The sequence below is a fragment of the Vipera ursinii genome, assembly GCF_947247035.1.
Source record: "Vipera ursinii genome assembly, contig: SUPER_7_unloc_1, whole genome shotgun sequence".
In the NCBI taxonomy this organism is placed as follows: domain Eukaryota; kingdom Metazoa; phylum Chordata; class Lepidosauria; order Squamata; family Viperidae; genus Vipera; species Vipera ursinii.
The window spans coordinates 28,355-53,730 of record NW_028148443.1 but is presented as its reverse complement, the minus strand read 5'-3'; the positions used below and the strand labels follow the sequence as shown (position 1 = coordinate 53,730).

Sequence of the window (25,376 nt, the reverse complement as noted above, 5' to 3'; positions counted from 1 at the left end):
CGAAAGCACGTAAAAACGCAAGTAGAAAAATAGGGACCACTACGGTGGGAAGGTAACGGCGTTCCATGCGCCTTGGCGTCTAGTCATGCCGGCCACATGACCACGGAGACGTCCTCGGACAAGCGCTGGCTCTTCGGCTTTGAAACAGAGATGAGCACCGGCCCCTAGAGTCGGAAACGACTAGCACGCCATGTACGGGGGAACCTTTACCTTTTAAACTGAACTCCAAATAAGCAAGGAGACACCTATGCTTTGTAAATACACAACCAGTCCCTTAGTGGGTGGCCTGGGAGAGGATGCTAACCACAAGCTCTTTGAAATTTTCTGCTGATGCCAGGAGATTCCAAATGATCCTGGATAGTTTTGCAGCTGCTTGTACTTATAATTTTGTGGATGTATCGGTGGATACACAGAAGGGGGGGGGATTCCCCCACCAGGACATAAAACTCCTCCTAACTTTCTCTCAAAATCAGCTTCATGTTCTGCAGAAAATCCATGGAAGATCGAGGTGCAAGACAAGAGTTGGAAGGGATTTGGGAGGTCATCTAGTCCAACCCCCTGCGGGAAACTCTTGTAGTATTCTAGATACAAACGGCTGTCCAGTCTCTTCTTAAAACACTTCCCGTGTTGGAGCACCCACAACCTCTGGAGGCAAGTCGTTCCACGGATGAATTGTTCCGTTAGGGAAATTTCTCCTTGGTTTTAGGTTGCTTCTCTCCTTAGCTTCCTAAACATCCCAAGCCATCACACACATTAGAAAGTCTAGGTTACTCCGGCATCAACAAAAGTTAACAAGATGCTTAAGGGTTGTGTGGGAACCTGCCTTCAATTTGAACTCTTCCCCCATAACTGAAAACAAGGAGACACCCCTTTCGTTCTAAATGTACAGAATACGTTTTATCAGTAGGTGCTAATTACATTATGTACAGCTGTTTTCCTGACACTTAAAAAAAAAACAACACACCAAATAGCATCATTACATTCAATTACGCACAGAAAGGTCAAAATGCTACCAGCGCGGGAACTGATGACTTTCTTGTCTCTGCACTAAACCAATCGGACGCATTTTGGTCTCCACACATAATTTGTACCACGGCTTAAAAAAAAAAAACAGGGTTTGAAAATTAATGTCCACCTGGCCAAACGCACTTTGCACCCCCCCAAAAAAAAAATATTAAAAGTCTTTGCCTCAGAGGCCAAAGACTTAGGGGGGAAAAAAATTCCCGAGAGGTTGATAAAAGTGCATAGATGATTTCAGCTCCTTTTGCAAACTTGCCATCGGTGCTTCGATGACACGGGGCTGCCCCAGTGTGTGTGCGCCACAGTCCTCCGGTTGCCGTTTCCTTAATACGAGTTAAGTTTCACAGCTCCAGCGTTGCACGCAATCAGCACCTCACCATGATAAGGGGGCTGGATTGTATCCTGTGCTGAATCGAGCATTGCGCAGGTAGCGTGGATGCCCGTACAAACCGGCATCTTTATCCGTTTTGCTTTCCTGATTTCTACTTATAGAGGGAAAAGCTCTTTAAAGCCAATTCACTCGGGGTCTGCCCAGTTCAAGCATTGGGCCCTTGATTCCCAACCCCTTCCAAGCTGCCCGGCATGCTAGATTTAATGCCAGGGCGTTCTCTTTTTCTTCGGGAGCCCAAACAGCTGCTACATTCCCCAGGAAGAGGAATTTCAGAGGCTCCATCTGCCGTTTGCAAACTCTACCCATTCTAAATCCATTCCAACGTTCGAGACGAGATCCTTCAGATGCCAATTGGGGCCACCTTAGTACGATTTTAATTTAGGGAAAAAAAACATCCAATGTATTTTAAGTTATTGGGCATTACTTTCAAGAGGATACTCAACTTTGAGGAGAGCAGCTCCAAAGTCGTCCCAAAACTAGCTTTTTTGGACATGTTTTTCAACCAAACAAACCTCCTTCGATGTGCTACTTTCCAGATGCGCCGCCTTACAATTCCCACAGCGTCTGGGAACTCTTTTGAGGTTCCCCCAGGATGGGAGGGCACCACGATCGGGAGAAGGACAAGTCTGAACATCTTGAAAGTTCTTCCCGATGTTCCTTCTGGCATCATCCCCGCAAATGATATCCGACAGAACCACAAAGGGAAATACAACGGAGATTTAGAACCAGCCAAGCAGTGTAACACATGTTTTTTTTGTGTGTTTCGCCTTTTGATATCGCAAAGTCAACAGCTGGAAGATGATCGCGCAGGTAAAAACTTTAGCCCACCCATTAAATTATCTGGTGCTGGTACCCAAGTACCGGTCTGGCACAATCTCAATATCTGCAGGTTTTCTGCAGGTTAAGGGGAATCTCCAAAAATCTGTCCAGATCATCTGGGTCAAAGCTACAGAGTTTGCTAGGAGCAGCTATAAGATCGTAACACTGGGACAGAGGTTGGAAGTGATCCATCTCAAACCATCTGAAGGAGACTAGAACGGGTAATGCCGCAGACACCAAATTCAGACAAGGGAAGAAAAAAAAAAAAAAAGAGAGAGAGAGAGAGAGAGAGAGAGAGAGAGAGATAAAAGACGACAGAACTAGAATTCTTCCTGTTTGACTCTAAGAGAAATGCAGTCTTCAAATGGGGATGGTTTTGCAAGCCAAATTAAAAACACTTGAAATAGGCCAGTAAAACATATAGGATGCATTCTCTCCCCCCCTCCCCCCAAAACGGACATGTACATAACTTATTTTAAAGTGTCTAGTTGCAAATGTTCTACAGATCGCCGTGAAAAGAGGCAGTAAGCAGCTCTACGTCGCCAGTTCAAAGAAGCCGAATCCCCCCCCCAAAGAGAGAGAGAGAGAGAGAGAGAGGGAGAGAGAGAGAGAGAGAGAGAGAGAGAGAAAGAGAGAGAGAGAGAGATGTGAGGAAGTCGATTCCGTGAAGATTACAGTATTTCCAGATCCACATGCCGTACTTCGGGATTCAGTTTCTGAAATGGAATTAATAATAATAATAATAATAATAATAATTTAATTTTTATACCACCCTTCTCCCGAAGGACTCAGGGCGGCAATAAAATACAATATATAAAAATTAAAAGAAATATTAAATACAGTAGCCCAATTAAATAGATTAATATAAAATGTTAAAATACCCCTAAACCCATCAGACCAGGCCGGCTTGTTCAAATAAATATGTTTTTAGGTCATGATGTTTACTTGGCTGAAAAATAAGACTGCACGTTATCAAGACGGACGTTTTCCACTGAGCCTGGGGCTGGATCTCCCACACCCATCTGCACCGCTCAGGTGACCCTGAGGACACAGGCAAACCTCCAAGTGGCCTCGACGACTCTCTGAAAGGAGGCAAAGGACCAGCTCTCTGCGAGGAGTATAAATCCTCCCCTTCCCCACCCTCCAGCCAGAAGCTGAAGAAGCTTCTGGGATGAGAAGCGAAACCTCTTCAAAGGAAAAACAAGAAAGTCCAGGTGCCTCCTGAAAAAAAAAGGCACCTTTGGGATTCCTATCCTGAAATATGCTTGCTGTCTTGTGGGAGCCCCCCCCTCCCCCCGAGATTTTCCCAGTCCGATGTGACTAGCAAACCCACGTTTTATTCCCGCCCGCGCATCTGTTTGGCCGGCCGGCCCGCCGCTACTCACCTTGAGATCCTTTTCAAGGCGATCCACTTCTGCTCCTAAAGTGTCAATGATGTTTTCTCCATGCTTAAGCATAAAAGCCTCTAGATCTTCGAGAGTTTTCACCTGCTGGATCTCCTGCCGTCAGATTAAAAAAAAAGAAAAGAGGAAGAGGTTAGAAAAAGAAGAAAAGGACGAATTCTTGTTTAGCAAAGACCGTTTTTATTCGCTCTTTAAGTTGCTTTCCAGCATTTCTCACACCTGAGAGCTTACTGAATTGACACTGAAAAAATTGATAGGATAGTAGACCGGGCACCGATATATGCAAATCTACGGGGCTGAATGCAATTGAGAGATTTAATCTGCAAAATTAGTATTTAGAACATCAGATTCCCCACCCCTTTTTTTTTCCTTCTTCAGGGAATTGCAAAGATCACTGCAGCCCCGATGAGAGAAACCCAATGCGCTGACTTAACGTACTTGTAGTAGTTGCTCAATGTCTTGCTTTTCCAGGTAGGACCGAGTGACCACCCGTCCATCAAAGTCCACTTCTGCTTTGAATCTTACTTTACTCATTCCCATATCTGTAGCTTTGACATCATGGATTGCTCTGAGATAAAACAGGAGAGCGGTGGGACGAAGCAAAAAAAGACAAACCAGACATTAGGAGTTTTTTAGTCAAAACATAGAAAACATGGGCAGGGGAAGATTTCCCCGTTCTCCCTCTTAAAATTTTCCCTTTTGTGGGGTCCTGGGTGGTCTCTGAGCCGGGTGGTTTCCTTGCAGACGTTTCATGACCCAACTAAGTAACATCTTCGGTGCTAGAAGGGAGTGAGGGGGGGGGGGTGTTGCCAAACAGAAAAGGAAAGAAAAAGACCACACCTCCTCACCGACCATCAGCACCCAGCTGAGCTTAATAACAAGATTAATACGAGACCAACAATCAAGAAAGTAAGCAATGCCCCAATCAAGGAACTACCAACTCAAGATAATCAAACGAACAATAAACAATAGCCAAATCAAGAACCATCCAGAGCGCTCCCATAAACACTGAAGGGACAAGCCAACTGTATATAAACAAACCACAACCCCCCCTCCCTTCTAGCACTGATGGTGTTACCTAGTCGGGTCGTGAAACGTCTGCAAGGAAACCACCCAGCTCAGAGAGCACCAAGGACCCCACAGTCCTCCTCCTCCCTTCTAGCACTGATGATGTTCCCTAGTTGGGCCATGAAACGTCTGCAAGGAAACCACCCAGCTCAGAGAGCACCCAGGACCCCACAGTCCTCCTCCTCCTCCCTCCCTTCTAGCACTGATGATGTTCCCTAGTTGGGCCATGAAACGTCTGCAAGGAAACCACCCAGCTCAGAGAGCACCAAGGACCCCACAGTCCTCCTCCTCCCTTCTAGCACTGATGATGTTCCCTAGTTGGGCCATGAAACGTCTGCAAGGAAACCACCCAGCTCAGAGAGCACCAAGGACCCCACAGTCCTCCTCCTCCCTTCTAGCACTGATGATGTTCCCTAGTTGGGCCATGAAACGTCTGCAAGGAAACCACCCAGCTCAGAGAGCACCCAGGACCCCACAGTCCTCCTCCTCCTCCCTCCCTTCTAGCACTGATGATGTTCCCTAGTTGGGCCATGAAACGTCTGCAAGGAAACCACCCAGCTCAGAGAGCACCAAGGACCCCACAGTCCTCCTCCTCCCTTCTAGCACTGATGATGTTCCCTAGTTGGGCCATGAAACGTCTGCAAGGAAACCACCCAGCTCAGAGAGCACCCAGGACCCCACAGTCCTCCTCCTCCTCCCTCCCTTCTAGCACTGATGATGTTCCCTAGTTGGGCCATGAAACGTCTGCAAGGAAACCACCCAGCTCAGAGAGCACCAAGGACCCCACAGTCCTCCTCCTTCTCCTCCGCAACTCCCCCCCCTTCTAGCACTGATGATGTTACCTAGTTGGGTCAAGGAAACCACCCAGCTCAGAAAGCAGTGAAGGCTCCACAGCCCCACCCTGAGCGAGAAAGATTCTCTTGCTAGTTTCCCTTCCACACTTTCCACCTTCTGCTCCAAACTCTACTCTGGCCTACTAGAGCCGTTCCGCCCTCGGGCCGCCTGGATCTCCAACGGGAGTCCTCTTACCGCACTGCCGGATCATACTCCAGTAACTCCGTCAGCTTCTGAAGCTGGTCGGGCTGGATGGACCTGCCCAGCAGGGCTTCCGTGTTAGTGTAGATGAGGAAGGCCGACACAACTCCCAGCAGAGTCCCCACGCCCAGAGAGCCCAAACTGTCGTAGTAGGGGTTACCTAGAAATAAAACAGTCACCCAGTGAATAGCACAAGTGTAAATTCTCTGGGCTTCTCTTTTCATGTTCTGCTAGCGGGAGATGCGGGCGAAGGGACCTCACATTCTTCCTAGACAACCCCACAAGCATATCCAAGGGGGGGGGGGGGAGTGACACCAGCTTGTGTGCCATTTTTAAAGACCAATGCATTTATTTATTATCAGCTCCCCACAACCCGCACATAAACGGTTTCAACTTCTTCCCTCAAGACAACGCTATAGGGCAGGGGTAGGCAGCCTTGGCTCTTTTATGGCTCATGGACTTCAACTCCCAGAATTCCTGAGCCAGCATGGGGGAACTATGGCCCCTTCATGACTGGTGGACTTCAACTCCCAGAATTCCTGAGCCGGCATGGGGGAAACTTTGGCCCCTTCATGACTGGTAGACTTCAACTCCCAGAATTCCTGAGCCAGCATGGGGGAACTATGGCCCCTTCATGACTCATGGACTTCAACTCCCAGAATTCCTGAGCCAGCATGGGGGAAACTTTGGCCCCTCCATGACTGGTGGACTTCAACTCCCAGAATTCCTGAGCCAGCATGGGGAAACTATGGCCCCTCCATGGCTTGTGGACTTCAACTCCCAGAATTCCTCAGCCAGCATGGGGAAACTAAGGCCCCTTCATGGCTTGTGGACTTCAACTCCCAGAATTCCTCAGCCAGCATGGCTCAGCATGGAAACCTCTCCCTTTCCCCTCAGCATGGCTGGCTCAGGAATTCTGGGAGTTGAAGTCCACGAGTCACAAAAGAGCCGAGGTTGCCTACCCCTGGAGTAGGGCACTGCACACCAGAACCACCAGACACAAGTTTTTCCACCCTCATGCCATCACTCTGCTAAACACATAATTCCCCCAGCACTGTCTTATGCCTTTGATTGTCAAACCACGTAGTAGGGCTTTCTTACTTATTATCCTTCTCATCTCTCCTATTACCTAGCTCCTTAGATTCTTATGAGCCACGGCCCGCAGGTTGGGGACCCTTGCGGTATAAAACGATCGCAGTTTATTACCATATTAGAAAAAAAAACTCAGTCTGTCTTTCACCTACCAGCTCTTCCCTTAACCCAAAGGCTCACCTGTTAGGGAAGTCAGCCCCATACAGGTAGCAGCAAGCGTCACGCCAAGAACTGCAGCCGTGTCTTCTAACAGCACCACATTTGTGCTGGGATCACAAGCCTGGATAACTGAAGGTGGGAAAGGAGTTAAGAGAAATTAAGAGAAAATAAGAATGGTGCACTGTATTATTAATCACCTGATGTAAGATGGTGACTTACCATCTTTGCATAACTTTGCAAAATACATCAAGAAATTGCAGCTTCCTGCAATAACTCCAGCAAAGCTACAAAAAACCTGCGCTACTCAGATCTTACATTTTAAGGAGATTCCTGGTTGATACCTAGGATGCTGGCAGCAGCCCGTGTCAACCATTAGTGCCAGTCAAATTGAGTGTTCAGTTCACTGAGTTTCATGTTTTATGAATAAAAGCTTAATAATAATAATAATAATAACAACAACAACAACAACAATAACAATAATAACAGCTTCCTTCCCTGCAATACAATTTCAAGAAACAGTAGAGAGAGAAAAAAGTATGGATATTACAGGTAGATTCTTGACTTACAACGGGCACCAGAATATCCGTTGCTGAGCAAGGCAAGTTTTTAAGTGACCCCCCCCCACCCCAGCGACCTATTTTGCCACGGCTGTTAAGGAAATCGCTCCGGTCGTTAAGCAAATCATGGGGTTTTTAAGTGTTTCTGGGTTCCCCCTTCGACTCCGCTCGTCGGAAGCTGGCTGGGAAAGTCACACGTGGCAACCCCACAACCCTGGGATGCTGCAACTGTTGTGAGCACGTGACCGTTGCCAATCGCCTGGATTTTGTTCAGATGACCATGGGGGAATGCTGTGACGGTCACTAAGCGTGAGGACTGGCCGTAAGTCCCTTTTTTCCAGAGCCACTGCAACTTCGATTAGTCGCTAAATGAGTAGGTTTTTTTTTAAAGTCGGGGCCTACCTAAGTTATTCGAGTTATCAAGGCAGATAGAAAAATAAGGGTTGCGGCCGAGCAAATTCCTGACATATAATAATAGTAATAATAAAGTGGGAAGGGACCTTGGAGGTCATCTACTCCAACCCCCTGCTCAGGCAGGAAACCCTAACCTATCAAAACCGACTTACCGTAGTGGTAGAAGGAGAGTCCCTTCGCTCGAGCGCTCCTTCGGATCTCGTTGATGGCAACCAGGAGAGTAGCTGCAACAACATCGACACAATTATTTCATTAAAGGGGACGGCAGGGAAAAATAATTTTTTTTTTAACAGAATCCAGAAAAGTTACCGCTTAAAATGGGAACAGAACCCCGAAACCATGAAATACAGGTTAGTCCTCAGCTTACCAGAGTTTATTTATTGACCGGTCGAAGTTACAACGGCACGGGGAAAATGTGTATACAAACTGGGTCTTAAACCAGAAATCTAGCAGTTGTTTTGTGCGTGGTATTTATATGGTCCATTTTTAGTTGTCGATTGGGCTCTTGATGACTGACCATTAAGTCGACAATCTTGTGGGAAGACTGGCTTCCCAACAAGTCAGCTTTCTTGAATCAGCTCAACGTAGGTAGATCGCTGGGATAAAGTCTCAGGTAATCTTTTTAATATTTCTGGTCGGTGGGTTTTTTTTAAAATTATTATTATTATCATTATTCATTGACATTAACCAGCAGCATTCCGACAGGTTAGAATGCTCCTCTCCGTAAGGAATTAAGCCGTGTTCGATTCGTCTAGAAAACGACGGCATACTTTGTAAGGTTGGAGATTTCTTTTTTTTCTCTCTTCCTACTAGATCACCTACCTCCCTCCGACACCAAAGATCCTGCCAAAATACAGTAAGCCTAAAAGGAACAGAACGGGAGAAAGAAAAACGGAAGTTAATCGTATTAGTGTAATAATGAGCTGTATACCTCCTACCACTAACCCGTCTGAACCGTTAAATCCTTTCTGCCTATTTTTTGCATTTTCTGGTCAGCAAGCCTCAGAGCGCTAAAGAGGAAGTCTGCTCCCCATCTTAAAACGACCATCGTTTCCCCCCAAATACTGTAATAGAGCACCAAGGGTTTTTCCTTGTCCTAGAGTGGCTTGATTTTGGTTGTGAATGAATGAATGAATATGTGTGGAAGGGAGGAAGGAAGGAAGGAAAGAAGGAAGGAGAAAAGAAAAGAATGAATGAATGAATTTCACAGCTATTGCAAAGCAAATCACCCAGCCAAAACCATTTTTCGAAGCAACATACCCAAAGAAGGGAAAGAAAGAAAGAAAGAAAGAAAGAAAGAAAGAAAGAAAGAAAGAGCAAGCGACCTAGAGAATTTGACGGCTATTGCAAAGCAAATCACCCAGCCAAAACCATGTTTCGAAGCAACATACCCAAAGAAGGGAAAGAAAGAAAGAAAGAAAGAAAGAAAGAAAGAAAGAAAGAAAGAAAGAAAGAAAGAAAGAAAGAAAGAAAGAAAGAAAGGAAGAAAAGCAACCCAGAGAATTTCACGGCTATTGCAAAGCAAATCACCCAGCCAAAACCATGTTTCAAAGCAACATACCCAAACAAGAAGGAAAGAAAGAAAGAAAGAAAGAAAGAAAGAAAGAAAGAAAGAAAGAAAGAAAGAAAGAAAGAAAGAAAGAAAGAGCAACCCAGAGAATTTCATGGCTACTGCAAAGCAAATCACCCAGCCAAAACCATGTTTCGAAGCAACGTACCCAAAGAAGGGAAAGAAAGAAAGAAAGAAAGAAAGAAAGAAAGAAAGAAAGAAAGAAAGAAAGAAAGAAAGAAAAGCAACCCAGAGAATTTCACGCCTATTGCAAAGCAAATCACCCAGCCAAAACCATGTTTCGAAGCAACATACCCAAAGAAGGGATTCTATCGGCTGAGGATTGAGCAGCCCGATTACGCCGTGATACCACGAGAGACCGGCCCCCATCATGAAGATGCCAACGCCGCTGATCAGAGATGCGATGTAACGCATGTTTGTGAAGCCATACCTGGAAGGAAAAAGAGGGAGGGGGGGGAGAAACACCGCTGTGACCCAGGAAGGAAAAAATGGAAATGTCACCAGAGCCGAAGGCGGCGTAACTGCCATCGCATTTGGAAATCCGTTGGGAGTGAACCAAGGGTAGACCTTAGAAGCAAATCCAGGCTCGGGAAATGCAATTTTTCCTAGCAATAGCACTCGCAGCCCTCTTGAAGCGGTTGATGGATTTTCCCCCACGTAGATAGATAAAGATAATTCAAAGATAGATGAAAGTTAACGACGACACTTAAGATTTATATACCGCTTCATAGTGATTTACAGCTCTGGATAAGCAGCTTATAGTCAGCATAGTTGCCCCCAACAATTTGGGTCCTCATATTACTGACCTCGGAAGGATGCAAAATTAATCTTCCGTCTACAGTTATGCCTTTCAATCAGTTAAGACTTTCTGGGAAGTGTCCAGAAGTATCAATGGAAACTATTTTTTAAAAAGGCTTTTTCGAAAAGGCAACCGGACTTTCCCAAACTGCTAATTATCTCACGGAATCTGGACTTTGGCAAAATGTCCAAAACAGAAGATACGGTTGGGCTTTTTCAAGGATAAAAGCTAAAGGTAAAGGTTCCCCCGCGCATGCGTGCTAGTCATTTCCGACTCTAGGGGCCGGTGCTCATCTCCGTTTCAAAGCCGAAGAGCCAGCGGTTGTCCGAGGACGTCTCCGTGGTCATGTGGCCGGCATGACTAGACGCCAGAGGCGCACGGAACGCCGTTACCTTCCCACCCTAGCGGTCCCTATTTTTCTACTTGCATTTTTTACGTGCTTTCGAACTGCTAGGTTGGCAGAAGCTGGGACGAGTAACAGGCGCTCACTCTGTTACGCGGCACTCGGGATTCGATCCCCCAAACTGCCGACCTTCTGATCGACAAGCTCAGCGTCCTAACCCACTGAGCCACCCTTTTTTCAAGGATACGGTCTACCAAACAAAACAATTTCAGAACAAGAGGGAGGAGGGAATAAACGCTTCAAAATCCTTACGGATGGCTTTCATCGGGTATCCTCACAGACTGACTGATCCCCAACGCCAGCAAGGCCTGTGTGTGAAAAGAAATGTGGGACAGGGACCGTCACATTTTACAGTTAGCGTCTTGAATGTCAGTTCGTTGCCAAAAACAGAAACAAAAAAAAAGAGTCAATTCGTTGTTTAATTTTGGAAAAGTTTCACTGAAGCCAAGCAACCGCATTAAAAGTCTGATCCGTTTTTACAGTCATGCAAAATCGGAAAAAATTTGAAAAGGGGTCAGAATCTCTGCCCCCCACCCCCACATAAAACCATCAAATTATCATATAAGATTTGGGATATTAAGTTAGCCGCAATAGGACAAGACACTGATGTCCTAAAATTGCACACTTCCTGTCACTTCCCTCGCCCCCCCCCCGACATGTTTCATCAGCCCATCACACACACACACATACACGCACACACACACCCTATGAAACTCAGAGGCAAATCTCAAGACAGGATATCTGTCTTGGTCACCGTGTCACAAAGAAAGATGTTGAGAGTTTGGGAAAAATTCAGAGAAGAGCGACTAAGACGATCCAAGGCCTGGAGATTAAAACATACAAAGAACGGCTGCATTATGGAATGGAGAAAATGGATTGAGTTTATCCAGAACAAGTATAGAGTTAAGAAGTTTTATGTAGCATTTGAATAAGTCTTCTTTCGTTTTCTTTTTTCTTTTTCTATTTTAGTTTTTTATATATATTTAATATTGCTAAGGTTTGTTTTATCCTATATAAGCTAGAGAGTGATGGATGGGAAACTGATCAAGGAGAGAAGCAACCTAGGATTAAGGAGAAACTTCCGAACAGTGAGGACAATCAACCAGGGCAGGGGTGGGCAACCTCGGCTCTTTTATGACTCATGGACTTCAACTCCCAGAATTCCTCAGCCAGCCAAGCTGGCTCAGGAATTCTGGGAGTTGAAGTCCATGAGTCATAAAAGAGCCGAGGTTGCCTACCCCTGAACCAGGGGAACAGCTTGCCACCAGAAATTGTGGGTACTCCATCACTGGAGGTTTTTAAGAAGAGCCTGGACAGCCACTTGTCTGAGATGGTATATGGTTCTCCTGCTTGAGCAGGGGGCTGGACTAGAAGACCTCCAAGGTCCCTTCCAACTATTCTATTATTTTATTCTATTCTGATTCTATTCTTCCTATTCTGATTCTATTCTATTCTATTCTGATTCTATTCTACTATTCTATTCTATTCTATATTCTGTTCTGTTCCTTATTCTATTCTATTCTATTATTCTATTGTATTATGATTCTATTATGATTCCATTCCATTCTCTGCTGCCTAGAAATACAATAAAAAAAATGCAGGTAGTCCTCAGTTTATAACCACAATTGAGCCCAGAATTTCTATTGCTAAGCCAGAGGTTGTTAAAAGTGAATTTCGCCCCATTTTACGACTTTTCTTGCCACAGCAGTTGTTAAGTGAATCACCGCAGTTGCTAATTTAGTAACACCGTCGTTAAGTGAATCTGGCTTCCCCCATGCGCTCCGCTTGTCAGAAGGTCGCAAAAGGGGATCGCATGACACACACACACACACACCCTCCAGGACATGGCAACCGTCACAAATATGAACCAGTTGCCAAAGGTCTGAATTTCGATCACGTGGCCATGGGGGAAAAATGCTGAGACGGTCGCAAGTGTGAAAAATGTCCGCAAGTCTTCCCCCCCCCCAAACACCGGTGCATTTGTAACTTTGAATGGTCACTAAATGAACTGTTGTAAGTTGAGGACTACCTGTACGTTGTGGGAGACAGAATGGAGCTGCGGTCCAAAGATGCAATTCCATCTTTGGTGAATCTTAGAATTGGAAAAGAACTGTCCAATCTCTTCTTATAAACCTCCGGTGATGGAGGACTCACAACTTCTGGTGGCAAGCTGTTCCACTGGTTGATTGTCCTCCCTGTTAGGAAGTTTCTCCTTAATTCCAGGTTGCTTCTCTCCTCGATGAGTTTCCATCCGCTGTTTCTTGTCCTGCCCTCTGGTGCTTTGGATAATATTGACCCTCCCACCTTAATCTTTGCAAACAATCCCCGCATGTTCGTTGATGTACAACAGATTTGAGGGGGTGCCGTGCTGAGCTCAGCTGGCATTAAAGTGAAACATCTAGAAATGCTGATCATGATGGTGGTCATGTTCCCTAGTGGGCTGATGAAACATCTGCAGGGGGGGGGAAAAAACAAAACCCCACCAAGCTGGGATTCCCCCGTTCAAGCCGGAGCTGCAGATATTCCGTTCCGTTGAAAAGTCAAATAAACCGCTCGCTGCATTGCATCCGATTCCCCGAGATAACACGAAAGCGTGGCCTGCCGCTTACCTGGTTGCACGTATCTGCTAAGGAATGTATGGCTTCGGAGAACATGCTCGCAGAGCCCGTGTAAACCCAGGCCAGCAGCTTGAAGAAAAAATTTAAGCCGTTTCTGTGGGGGGGGGGAGGAAGAGGAAACTCTCGTCACCGCTTTTATTTTTATTTTCTCCGAGGCTCCGCAAAGCTCAAGTGCGCACGGCCACCCTTTCCTCTTGCGCTGACTTAACGGCTAACGAGATTGGTGAGCTCCCTTAGGCTGCTCGCCGAGCCGTGCGGTCGGGGAGGATAAGCGTGTGTGTGTGTGAACTATCAAAACGCCGCCTGGGCCCAGGGCACACCTGAAAAGCCTCTGAGCCGCAGAAATTCAAAATACGCTGCAGCTTCCAAAGTCCCAGCACTGTACAAAAAATCCCTTTCCATTTTCTATCGCTTCTCCGAGTTTGGCACTGGGTCTGCACCAGCCTTAACCAGATCTCCGGTAGGCAGGTTGCAAAAAAAAAAATAAATGGAAAGAAATCCGGGCCGCACCGCGACTGTATTACGTGAAGGAAAGAACACAGGGGCACGTGGGGAATATTCTAGCCCGCAATTGTTCCCGCTTTCCAAATCCCTTGCACGGGACTTTTCTCAAAGCACCGTTTTTTCTTAAAATAATCCTAGGGGAAGCAAGGCAACGATTTGCAGAAAAATACTTTAATTAGTCCGAACAGAGCCGGAAGGGACCTTAAGGGTCATCCAGTCCAACCCCTCTGCTCAAAGCAAGAGACCTTTATGCCTTTTCAAAACAGGGGGATAGTCTTCAACTCTCCGGAGCTTCCTGGTCCCTTTTTAATTACATAAAAATTGCCTTAGGCTTTTACCTTTTAAGCTTTCCTTCTAAACTAAAATTCTGATTTCCGATGCAGCGGTACGCAATACATCATCACACAACACAATAAAACAGGATTAAGCTTTTTCAGCGTCTATGTTTAAGAGGCATACACCTAAAGAAAAAAAAGAAAGAAAGGAAGAAAGAAAAAAAAGAGAAAACTTACATGCAAATAGCAACCATGACCACTTTTCCTGGTCCGCTCAGAAATATAGCTGAGGCACGGGAGCGCGGCTGAATTAAAGACACAAGCATGTAGTTTTAAGACAAACTACACGCTTCTCTGCATGTATTTCATCAACAATGCAATGTTTGTTATACACAAATGATTTCGGACGTCGCCTACTTTAAGCAAGCGTGTACAAACGAGCGTCTGTTGATTAGCGGTTAGAATTTTAAAAAAAAATCAATCGGATCTACCCCTGAAAACGATGGTTCTGGAGGAAAAAAAAAGCAGCAGCCAACATCTTAGAAGAGTTATTTTCTCTTACAAGGAGTAGGTCTTCTGACAGGGACCCCGCCAACTCAACCGAGCAAAGGCATAGAATCTATGACTCTCCCTGTCCACCAGGCATGGAAGTTTGTGTGCAAACATCTTAAAACGTCCTACGTGCCTTTACTACCACCAGGTGTTTTTATGAATCGGTCGAGACACGAATTGGCTAGCAGGCATAGTAACCGTGATTTTGTAACAGGGGAGTCCCAACTTATTCACAAGACTGCAAGGAAAGGCGGCCAGGTCCTTGTGCCGCACGCAAGCTTGTCATTCCCTGCAAAACAAGTGGAACAGGAAGCCCAACAAATGGAGAATGGCCCGTCGTGAGTTAAGTGTTACTTTTACTGAAAGAGGATGGGAGCTGGGTTCAAGAGGAGTCCAGAGGACTGCGAAATACACATTCAATTAAAGAGAGAGAGAGACAGACAGAGACACACACAGAGAGAGACAGAGACAGAGAGACAGACAGACACACAGAGAGAGAGAGAGAGAGAGAGAGAGACAGAGAGAGACAGAGAGAGAGAGAGAGAGAGAGAGAGAGAGAGAGAGAGAGAGAGAGAGAGAGAGAGAGAGAGAAACACCCGGTCAGATCTGCCATCTCATTGCTTTTGCTTCGATGGCATCCTGCCATAAAAAGGAGGGAGGGTTAGGGTTAAGGGAATAAACATAGGGAGGGGGGATGGCAGGAACCAGAGATGCCAACCTGGGACAGATCCAAGGACCCAAGCGTGAGAGGGGAATGCAAGAGGCGCCAAACTTTAAGACCGTTACCCCAAACAACTGGACTGAACCCCGTTGGGGAGATTTACAAAAGACCCGAGAGGGGAGGGCGCAGGGGAAGGGGAAAACACTGGGTTTACGCAGGGATATTCAGATCTGGCTTTCCTGCGACCACCTTGGCTTCGGTAAAAGTGATACCTGTCGCTACAAATGAGAGGTGAGGGTCATTCTTTCCTAAATGCCCACGCTGGGATGGACCTGACCCGCTGCTTAATTTGGACAAAGCTACTGGCCAAGCCCTCAAAAATAAAATAAAATCCTGGCTGTACTTATACCCTGCAGACCAGATCATTCAATCAGCTGCGGCTAGAGGAGTGTCCGGCCTTGACAGCTTTTAAGAACCCGTGGACGTCAATTCCCAGAATTCCCCGGCAAACGTGGCCGGCTGGGGAAATGCTGGCGGTTGGAAGGCCACGAAGTCTTAAAAGTTATCCAGGTTTGGAGACCCCTGAACGCAGGCAATGATCTCGTGTAGGCGAGTGTGGTTGCAAAGGGTGGCTTGATACAAATCGTCGCTTCGGAGCCCAGGCCTGCGTTTATCCACTGAGGCCATATGTATCTATGTATGTATGTATGTATGTATGTATGTATGTATGTATGTATGTATGTATTTGATTTATATACCGCCCTTCTCCCAAGGGACTCAGGACGGTATTCAGGGCAATTAAGATATAACATACAAAAGTTAAAAATAGATTAAATTAAATTTAGCCCCAAACAAATAAATTAAATTATGAAATTTAAAACCCCACTCCCTCAGTCCAGGCTGGCACGCTCGAATAACCAGGTTTTCAGGTCACGGCGAAAACAGCGAAGGTCGGGAGCCGTCCGGAGCTCAATAGGGAGTTGGTTCCAGAGGGCAGGCACGCCCACAGAGAATGCTCTCCCCCTGGGGGCCGCCAGCCGGCACTCCCTGACCCACGGCACCCTGAGGAGACCCTCTCTGTGGGAGCGCACGGGGCGATGGGAAGTTGACGCCGGCAGAAGGTGCTCCCGTAAATAATCCGGACCCATGTCATTTAGGGCTTTGTAGGTCATCACCAGCACCTTGAAGCTCACCCGGAGGGCAACTGGGAGCCAATGCAGCTCGCGGAGAAGAGGCGTTACATGGGAGTATCGGGAAACCCCCATCACAACTCGTGCGGCCGCATTCTGCACCAGCTGAAGCCTCCGAATGGTCCTCAAGGGCAGCCCCATGTAGACAGCATTGCAGTAGTCTATTCGAGAGGTCACGAGCGCATGAGTGACTGTACGTAGGGCATCTCGGTCCAGGTAGGGCCGCAACTGGCGCACCAGGCGAACCTGGGCAAAAGCCCCCCTGGTCACAGCTCCTATGTGATCTTCCAAACTTAGCTGTGAGTCAAGGAGGACGCCCAAGTTACGGGCCCTATCTACGGGGGGTAACACCTCACCCCCCGTAATTAAAGATGGAATAGGCTGGATTGCCCGAGATGCCGGTATGTACAACCACTCGGTCTTGTCGGGATTAAGTCGAAGCCTTAATAACCATCTTGCTCTCCAGCCAGGGAGGTGAGTGTTGTGGGAATTTTGAAACTAGGATAGCAGGGAGGGGCCGACTTTTGCCAAGCAGGGAAGGAAAAAGCAGAGGTAATTATTATTTGGACTTAAAAAGACAATTATTTGGACTTTCGCACTCAGCAGAGACGGTAGAAATTATTAAAGGACTGCACGCCTTACGGTTACACCGCTACTCGCACTTAGAAATTGGCCACGAGTAGGTATTTTACAACCGTTTTTTTTTTTTAAAAAATGTTCACCTTAGTTTCTCCTTGGAAATTCCTGTATTCCCTCAACAATTTCTGGCTTCTAAATAATTCTGTAAAAAAAAGAGAGAGAGAGAGAGAGAAAGATGGGTTAACAGCCGCTGCCGTGGACGACCGGAAATCAAAATATTTACGGATGTTAAAAATGACTATCCACTCCAAGCTTAAATGTCTTTAATGGAGAAGAGCCAAAATTAAAGTAATGGTGCAAAGAGTGGACTGGTCACCCAGAAAGCAATGTAAAATACTATTATTATGTGAACAAGGCTACAGTTATAAAGAAATTAGAAGAAAAATTGGCTGAAACTTAACCAAAGGTGGCATTTCTACTGTTACACTTTTCCCAAAAGGGTTTCCACAATATTGGCCACTACTGTGTCTCCGTTTCCAGGAGATCTTAGGAGCCACGCATAACCCCTCCCACCCACCCAATTTAATTAAAAACACCACCGGGTGTTCCTCACAATCAAAACGACGAAGCCCTTCCAAGTGTGTTTTACACTTACTTTCCATGTATTCCCTATCGGCTTCTTTGCGTCGTTTTTTCTCGCGCGCAAGAGCTTCCGGGCTGCCCCAAACTTCTATAGACCTATTTTTTTAACAAAGTTGGGGGCGGGGGTAAGAGAGAAAAGGTATAGATCTGACTTGCCAACACTTGTTGAGCATACAAAAGAGGAAGACGTGACATGCTCTCTGGGAAAACGAAACACACGGATGTACAAGTTGAGACATTTACCTGAGCTAAGGAAATACGACGTTAACCGAGCTAAGCTAAGGGAAAAATAAGGGGTGGTGTTTGATTTTTACTCTTCCTGAATTCAGCCCACATTATGATTCAACCAGGTTTCCTCCCACGTGCTGCCATCCAGATGACTTGACTGGTAGGTTGGGAGCTGTCCTGCAATTTATTGGGCTCACAGCAGATTGAACACAATTAAACCGTTCAATATTTCCCCTTAGGTGTCTTCATTAACAATGACAGGTAAAGGTAAAGGTTCCCCCGCACATGCGTGCTAGTTGTTTCCGACTCTAGGGGCCGGTGCTCATCTCCGTTTCAAAGCCGAAGAGCCAGCGCTTGTCCGAGGACGTCTCCGTGGTCATGTGGCCGGCATGACTAGACGCCAAAGGCGCACGGAACGCTGTTACCTTCCCACCGGAGTGGTCCCTATTTTTCTACTTGCATTTTTACGTGCTTTCGAACTGCTAGGTTGGCAGAAGCTGGGACGAGTAACAGGTGCTCACTCTGCTACGCGGCACTCGGGATTCGACCCGCCAAACTGCCGACCTTCTGATCGACAAACTCAGCGTCCTAACCCACTGAGCCACCGCATCCCTTCTGACAATGACAAGAGACACACAGATCTGTGACAGTCACAGCACGAGCCGTGCTATCTCTTTAAGTGCTGGGGGGAAAAAAAGTAAAATGCAAAAAGAGTTGTTTATGTGGTTTAGCCAAAATTCTTCTGGCAATACTTTTATTCCTCTCTATTTTTTAAGATTCTGGCCTAATCTGTTGACTGGTTAATGGTTGGGAAAACACAAATTAAACGGCAGTTAAACAGAAATTAAACATTGCCCGTTGCCACTAAGCCACAAGTGTGTGTGTGGGGGAGAGTCAACACTCTGATTTAATTGCCTGAAGAAACCACAATTAAATGAATCAAAGCTGACAAAGTTAAAAGAGTTTACCAGTTAATTAGCAAATTGTGCAAACTCTACAGGAAAGCGTTAAGAAATTAAATCGCTACTTAGGATAACCTTTTCAAACAAGCTCTTACTTCGCTTCCACTTCTGATCTCAAAAATACAGTGAAAGCTTCTGTGTCATTGTGAGGGCTTCGCCGTTTGATTTTTCGAAGCTGGTCAAGATCACTGTGGAAGGAGACAGACAAAAAATTTAAAAAAATCTTGAAAGAAGAAAAGCAGAGATGATAAAGGCGGCAACAAGTTCATCATCTGGAAGGCGCGTCCGTTTTACAGGACCCCAGTTATGACAAAAGCAGGTTGCTATTGAATAACAAAAATGGACTGCTGGCCAAACACTTTGCAAAATATTTTTGATGGCTGGCTGGGAAATTCTGAAGTCCACAGATCTTAAAAGTTGCCAAGGTTGGGGGATCCCTGTTCTAAAGTACGATTACTTCTTATAGTAGCATGTTGAACTTTTAGGGGTTTTCAAGAAACCTCATTCAGATTTTCTGTGTAAGAATTGTGCCTGAACAACCCTCTCTTAGTGGCATAGGTCTTTAAGCTATTGGTAACCACTTCCTAGACCAGGGCTAAGCAACCTTGGCTCTTTTATGACTCGTGGACTTCAGCTCCCAGAATTCCTGAGCCAGGGAGTTGAACTCTACGAGTCATAAAAGAGCCAAGGTTGCCTATCCCTGGTCTAGACTGATAAATAATAGCAATCCTAAAATTAAAAGAGTGATACCTCGGTACTCATTGTTAATTGATTCTGGGAGTCACAATGAGTATCAAAACCAATGAATACAAAACAAATTTTCCCCATAAAGGAATAACATAGTGAGTCACAAGGTAGCCGACATTTAGCTTATGCATTGAGTGCCAAACAAATGACGACTACCGGGACACAATTTTCACATCAAAATGTGTTGAGTACCAAAATATGATGATTTTCAAAGCTAAAGGTATTGCTGAATTTGGCGCCTCTTGTTTGTAGTATGTCTCACCAGCCTTTTGTACTGGTAAGGTTGCAGAGTAACTCTGGAAACACACTACGTCGTACAAATTTAATATCTGAAGAGATGAACGTACCTGGACTTAAGGCAAAATTCGCTTATTGCTCTCACGCCAGTGATGAAGTTATTCTTTGTGTACTTTGGTCCATATTCTCTTTTTTTAAGCACAGCTTTCACTTGAAAAGAGAGGAGGGGGGGGAGAAGGATTACACTCAAGAGAGTCTCTGGAGCTTGGAAGACACAGGTAGCCCTTGACTTGACGACAGCTCGTTTAGTGACTGTTCAAAGCTACAACAGCACTGGAAAAAGTGACATGATCATTTTTCAGACTTATGACCATTATATCGGATGTTTGACAACTGATTCACACTTACGACAGTCGCCGTGTCCCCTGGGATCATGCGATCCTCTTTTGTGACCCTCTGACAAGCAAAGTCCATGGGGCAGCCAGATTCACTTCATAACCATGTTCCTAACTTAACAGCTGCAGAGTGATCCACTTAACAACTGTGGCAAGGAAGGTCGTAAAATCGGGGCAAAACTCATTTCACAAACTTCTCATTTAGCAACATAAATTTGGGTCACTGAGGGCTACTTGTACTAATAGAACACATTTTCACCTACTGGATTAAACCCAGCCAAATGTGTTCTAATTTGTCACAGAGATTACACGTGACCAGGTTGTAAAACCTGAAAAGTGAACGACAAACCGAAAGCAGATTCTCAGTCGGTAGCGAAGTGGGCATGAGGGTTTATTACCAAGCAAGAATGGGATTTGTTTAAGAATAAGTTGGATTCGGAGTCTGAATGCCCTTAAGGGTAAATACAGACTACGATCTTTGGCACGTGATTCTAAGACCAGTTTAAACATCTATGCATGCCCACGGAAAGACATCAATTACCTTTTACTTGAATTGGTTGCTGTGGGAAAGGAATTTGATTGATAGCGTCTCGGGCTGGAAAAATAAAAACACACAGTCACATCGTTGTGTTTGCGCCGTGAGAAGAAAACAGGAAGACATTGGGATGGCATTATTTGGCAAATGGAATGGACAAGGCAGGAAGCCGTTTCAAATTTGCGACATAAATCCTTGAAAAGTTTTTTCTTTCCCTTCACGGCCTAGCAAGTCCACCATTCAAATTTTAACTGATTCCCTTCCCACGGAAAAGGTCCTTTATATTGTAAGGACACAACAAAAGAAACTAGTTAGCATCCTTCTTGTGAGTAGATTGTGCTATTTTGTCTTAGTATCAGAAAGAAAGGAAATGAGAATTCTTCTAGCTCTATTGCATTCTAGGCCACAATTCAGTCCAAGCTAAAAACTAGAGAACAACACTGGTTTTACTGGGAGTAAAATGTATCCCAGATACACGATCGTGCATTTTTAATTATCAGCATCAGCAATACTGTATTGAGTTATGACCTCAGTAACAAAATTGATAGACTGTGGCTTTATTCCCTGGAGTTGGACACCTGCCATATATCCGCTACCAGTAAATTGAAACTAATTCCACTACCAAATTAAAGACATTAGAATTTGCCTTCTGAATGGAAGACCGTGGCAACAAAATATCTTTCTGTTAATAACAAGCATGCTTGAGTCATGGCATGAATTAGTAAAAAAAAAAAACCAACTTGATTTTAAGACAAGAATTTCTCCTTGAACTCGGAGAAAATAGGGTGGACAACAATATCAGAATAAACTTTTCCATTGAATAAGCTAAAACAGAATAGACCTGAACGTAAACATTTTTATTTGCCCCAATACACAGTAGCAACTTGTTGAGCGGGCGTTCCCAATACAAATAATATTTTAAAAAAGCTAAAAGTTGTCTAAAAGTTGTCTTCTGTTCCTATGGTCTTGTCTTTGCAGCACTAAAACTACAGTCACATGTTTTCAACTGGGAAACCAGAGCTAGAGAATTATTGGCTGCCCTGTCCCGTTTCCCCCCCCCCCAAAATCCCCCAGACGAACTGTACAGTTCCCGTTGCCTTAGGAAAGCTCAAAACATTCTTAAAGACTCATCTCACTCCGGACAGTCTTTTTTTTTTGAACTATTAACCATCTGGCAGACGGTACAGGATAATAAAAACAAAGACAAATAGGCTGAAAATAGTTTTTATCCCAGAGCTGTAACCATATGAAATACTAGTGTATAGTGCAACATTGGAAGTGCAATATTAGGAGCAGCACAATGGTGAATAGAACATGAAGGATGTGTGTGTATATAATGTATATTTTTATTTGTGGTTTTTACTTGTGTGTAGCGTGCACTCTGGACAGCACTTAATTTCGTTGTGAGTTATATAATGGCAATAAAGATATTCTTTTCTAATTCTATTATATTATATTCTGTCCTGTCCTGTCCTATTCACTCTACTCTACTCTACTCTACTCTACTCTACTCTACATTCTTATTCTTATTCTATTCTATTCTATTCTATTCTATTCTATTCTATTCTATTCTATTCTATTCTATTATTCTATTCTATTCTATTCTATTCTATTCTATTCTATTCTATTCTATTCTATTCTATTCTTTATTCTATTCTATTCAGCTGGAGCCCTGCTGGCTCCTAGGGCTTCTGCCCAACTCAGACAGTCCTGCATTTGCAGCTGCCTCTCCTTCAGCCTTGGGTCACTTTGGCTCATTCCCTTCCCCCGCTACACTTCTCTAGGACCGTCGCGTACCACCTGCCACGTGGCAAAGTACCACAGGTGGTATGCGTACCACCGGTTGCAAAGCCCTGCCTTAAATGCAGGCCGTGAACGGGAATGAACCTACCAGCTGCCATCTTCTGCGCAACGCCTTCTGGAGAACTTGCGTCGGGCATTCTTGTGCTGTTTTTCTGATCGTTGGAGGAATAAGCTCTGACTTGACTTGAGGGACGAGGCAGGCAGCTACTTGGCAGGATGGCCAGGAGTCTCTCAGCTTTAATGGATACTTGCCACCCTGATGGAAACATGAAAGTGGATGGTAGTTTTAGAAGGCAGAAGAAAACCAGAGTAAACAAATACTAAAGAATAAAAACCAGCTGAGAGGACGTAACACGGTTATGATTATTGAAGTGTTCGCTATATGGGTTTACCAAAGGACAACAGAAACCTTGCAGAGAAGAGTCAAAAGGATATTCAAACGACACTGAGCTTTCCCCAAATGGATCATTGGTTATCATTAAAACTGATATGCCACAAAGAAAGCGGCAGTTCTGGGCAAAGGAAATTTTTAAAAAAGCCAAGAGGTACCAGGTAAGGCAGTGTTGGATCTCACCTGTGATCAGGAAACAATAAACGTCGCCATCGCCAAACCATTTTGTGGCAAATTAAAATATTTCTCCAAAACTAAGTTGATCTACTTCAGTGGTACGTCCGCCCAAATTCCGCTCATCGCAAACAATTACTTTTATTATGCTCGCTAGCGGGATGCGGTAAAGTCGGCTTCTGCATTAAAGAGCGTTATTTAAACCTACGAGGCAGGTTTGCAAAATAATAAATAAGGTGCAGGATAAGATAAATCTTTATTTATCTTAAATACTGCTAAGCTTGTAAGCCGCCCTGAGTCTTCGGAGAAGGGCGGGATATAAATGGGATTAAAATAAAAATAAAATAAAAATAAATAAAATAAAGAGAGCGGGGGGGGGAAGGCTCAGCTAATCTCAATGTACACATGTTGTACTTTGACAACAAAGGTTTATTTATTTATATTTATTATGGTCACACATCAAAAATGAAATTTAGTTGCCCGCTCTCCAAGTGAAACACATACATGACACACACCTAAAACATACTACATGCAACATATGTCCGAGATGGTATAGGGTTTCCTGCCTGGGCTAGATGACCTTCAAGGTCCCTTCCAACTTTATATATATATATATATATTATATATATATATATATTATATATATATATTATATATATATATATATATATAATTACTATTATTACTATTATTATTATATTACTATTAATAATAATAATAATCACCACACACCCCTACATATACACATACACATATTAGGCGATAACTGGGCTTGATTTTCACTTCACACCTACAAAGCCAGTCAGAAAAGCCCGCCGGACCTGGGAGCGTCCCCTCACCGGCCACACTCACCGGGGCAGACCGGCGGGCAGCGGCCCCGCCGCCGCAGCAGACGCAGCTGGTAAAAGCAGCGCCATCCCCTCCGCTGAGCGGCCAGAGCCGGCAGCATCCTCCCGCGCTCGGGCGACCGGCGAAAGGAGAGGCAGGCCGGCGGGGAAGGCGCCTCATGAGTGACTCCGCGCCCGGCCGGCTCTCCGCAGACCAGCGGCCGCCATCTTGGGAAGGCGGAAGTCCCGGAGAAGCCGGATGTGGAAGAGGGGAGGAGGGGAAAAAAAATCTGTGCCGCTCTGCGCTCCTCTCCTCTATGATCTTGCCTTGAGGGTTAAGGCAGCGCGGTGGAGCGCTAACACGCCGCGGGTTTTTTTTCTTTTCTTCCTCCCCCTTATCGACTACGTCATTTCCTGTTTGCGGTGACGTTGCGGGCGTAACCATCTTCCCCTGGGTTCACCTTGCGGGAATGCTCCTCCCCGTTTCCCCTCTCCCCCCCCGCCGCTTGAAATGGGACAGCCCATTTTTTTTTGCCTGCACTCATAAATGATGCTCTGGAAAAACCAAGTTAAGTCTTGGTTAGTTTGCCCCCACCCCAGGACGAAGCAGGGTCGTAGATTGGCCAGGGAAAGACGGGGGAAAAATTCCTGGGGTTGCCCTGGAATTTTTTTTATTTTATTTATTTATTTTAATTCCATTTATATCCCGCCCTTCTCCGAAGACTCAGGGCGGCTTACAAGCTTAGCAGTAGCCTTCATTCTATGTATATGCCTGCTTGTTAGGGCTTTCACACATACACACCCCAAGCGGCATTATTACAAAGTCAGCTTAATTGCCAATGCGGCATCCATAGAATCACCGGCTGAGCTAAGAACTGGGGCTGGTTGCGCAGTGCCCAAATGGGCAGATCCTTCCTTTTTGCAGGATCCTCCATGCTTAATTTGGAAGGATGATCCTCCTGACCAAGGACGGGGGGTTCCTGGCTGGTCCCCGAGCTTGGTTTGTTTTCTTGCAGAGGTTTCAATGGTGAAAAAAGTAAGGTTCTACATTTAGGCAGGAAAAATAAAATGCATAGGTTTAGTATAGGTCACAGGTCTGCAACCCGCGACTCCGGAGCTGCATGCGGCTCTTTCAGCCATCTCCTGCGGCTCCCGGTCCTCTGCCATGTGCAGTCCAAAAAAAAAAAAAAAAAGTGGGACTAAAAAAGTTCAACCAATCAATTCAAATATGCAGGGTAGGTGCATATCTCGCCTTGGCTCCACTCTTCAATCAAACCCTGTTCTGCACATGTGCGCATGTACGAGCATGCGCACACATTTTTTGCG

At 45.3% G+C, this 25,376-nt stretch overlaps 1 protein-coding gene across 1 annotated transcript; it reads right to left on the bottom strand.

Moving 5' to 3' along the window:
• Window positions 1–870: 870 nt before the first annotated feature.
• SLC30A9 (solute carrier family 30 member 9) lies at window positions 871–24,523 on the bottom strand. The gene is made up of 18 exons (XM_083379965.1): window positions 24,076–24,523; window positions 22,747–22,914; window positions 20,862–20,915; window positions 20,036–20,135; window positions 19,037–19,129; window positions 17,765–17,847; window positions 17,253–17,311; window positions 14,365–14,432; window positions 13,340–13,442; window positions 10,983–11,038; window positions 9,823–9,958; window positions 8,781–8,820; window positions 8,111–8,182; window positions 7,009–7,116; window positions 5,731–5,896; window positions 4,072–4,201; window positions 3,616–3,729; window positions 871–2,946 (listed from the first exon to the last, which is right to left on the bottom strand). The coding sequence occupies exons 1-18, from the start codon at window positions 24,170–24,172 to the stop codon at window positions 2,902–2,904; spliced, it is 1,692 nt and encodes a 563-aa protein (XP_083236091.1). The 5' UTR covers window positions 24,173–24,523; the 3' UTR covers window positions 871–2,901.
• Between the last annotated feature and the right edge of the window lie 853 nt (window positions 24,524–25,376).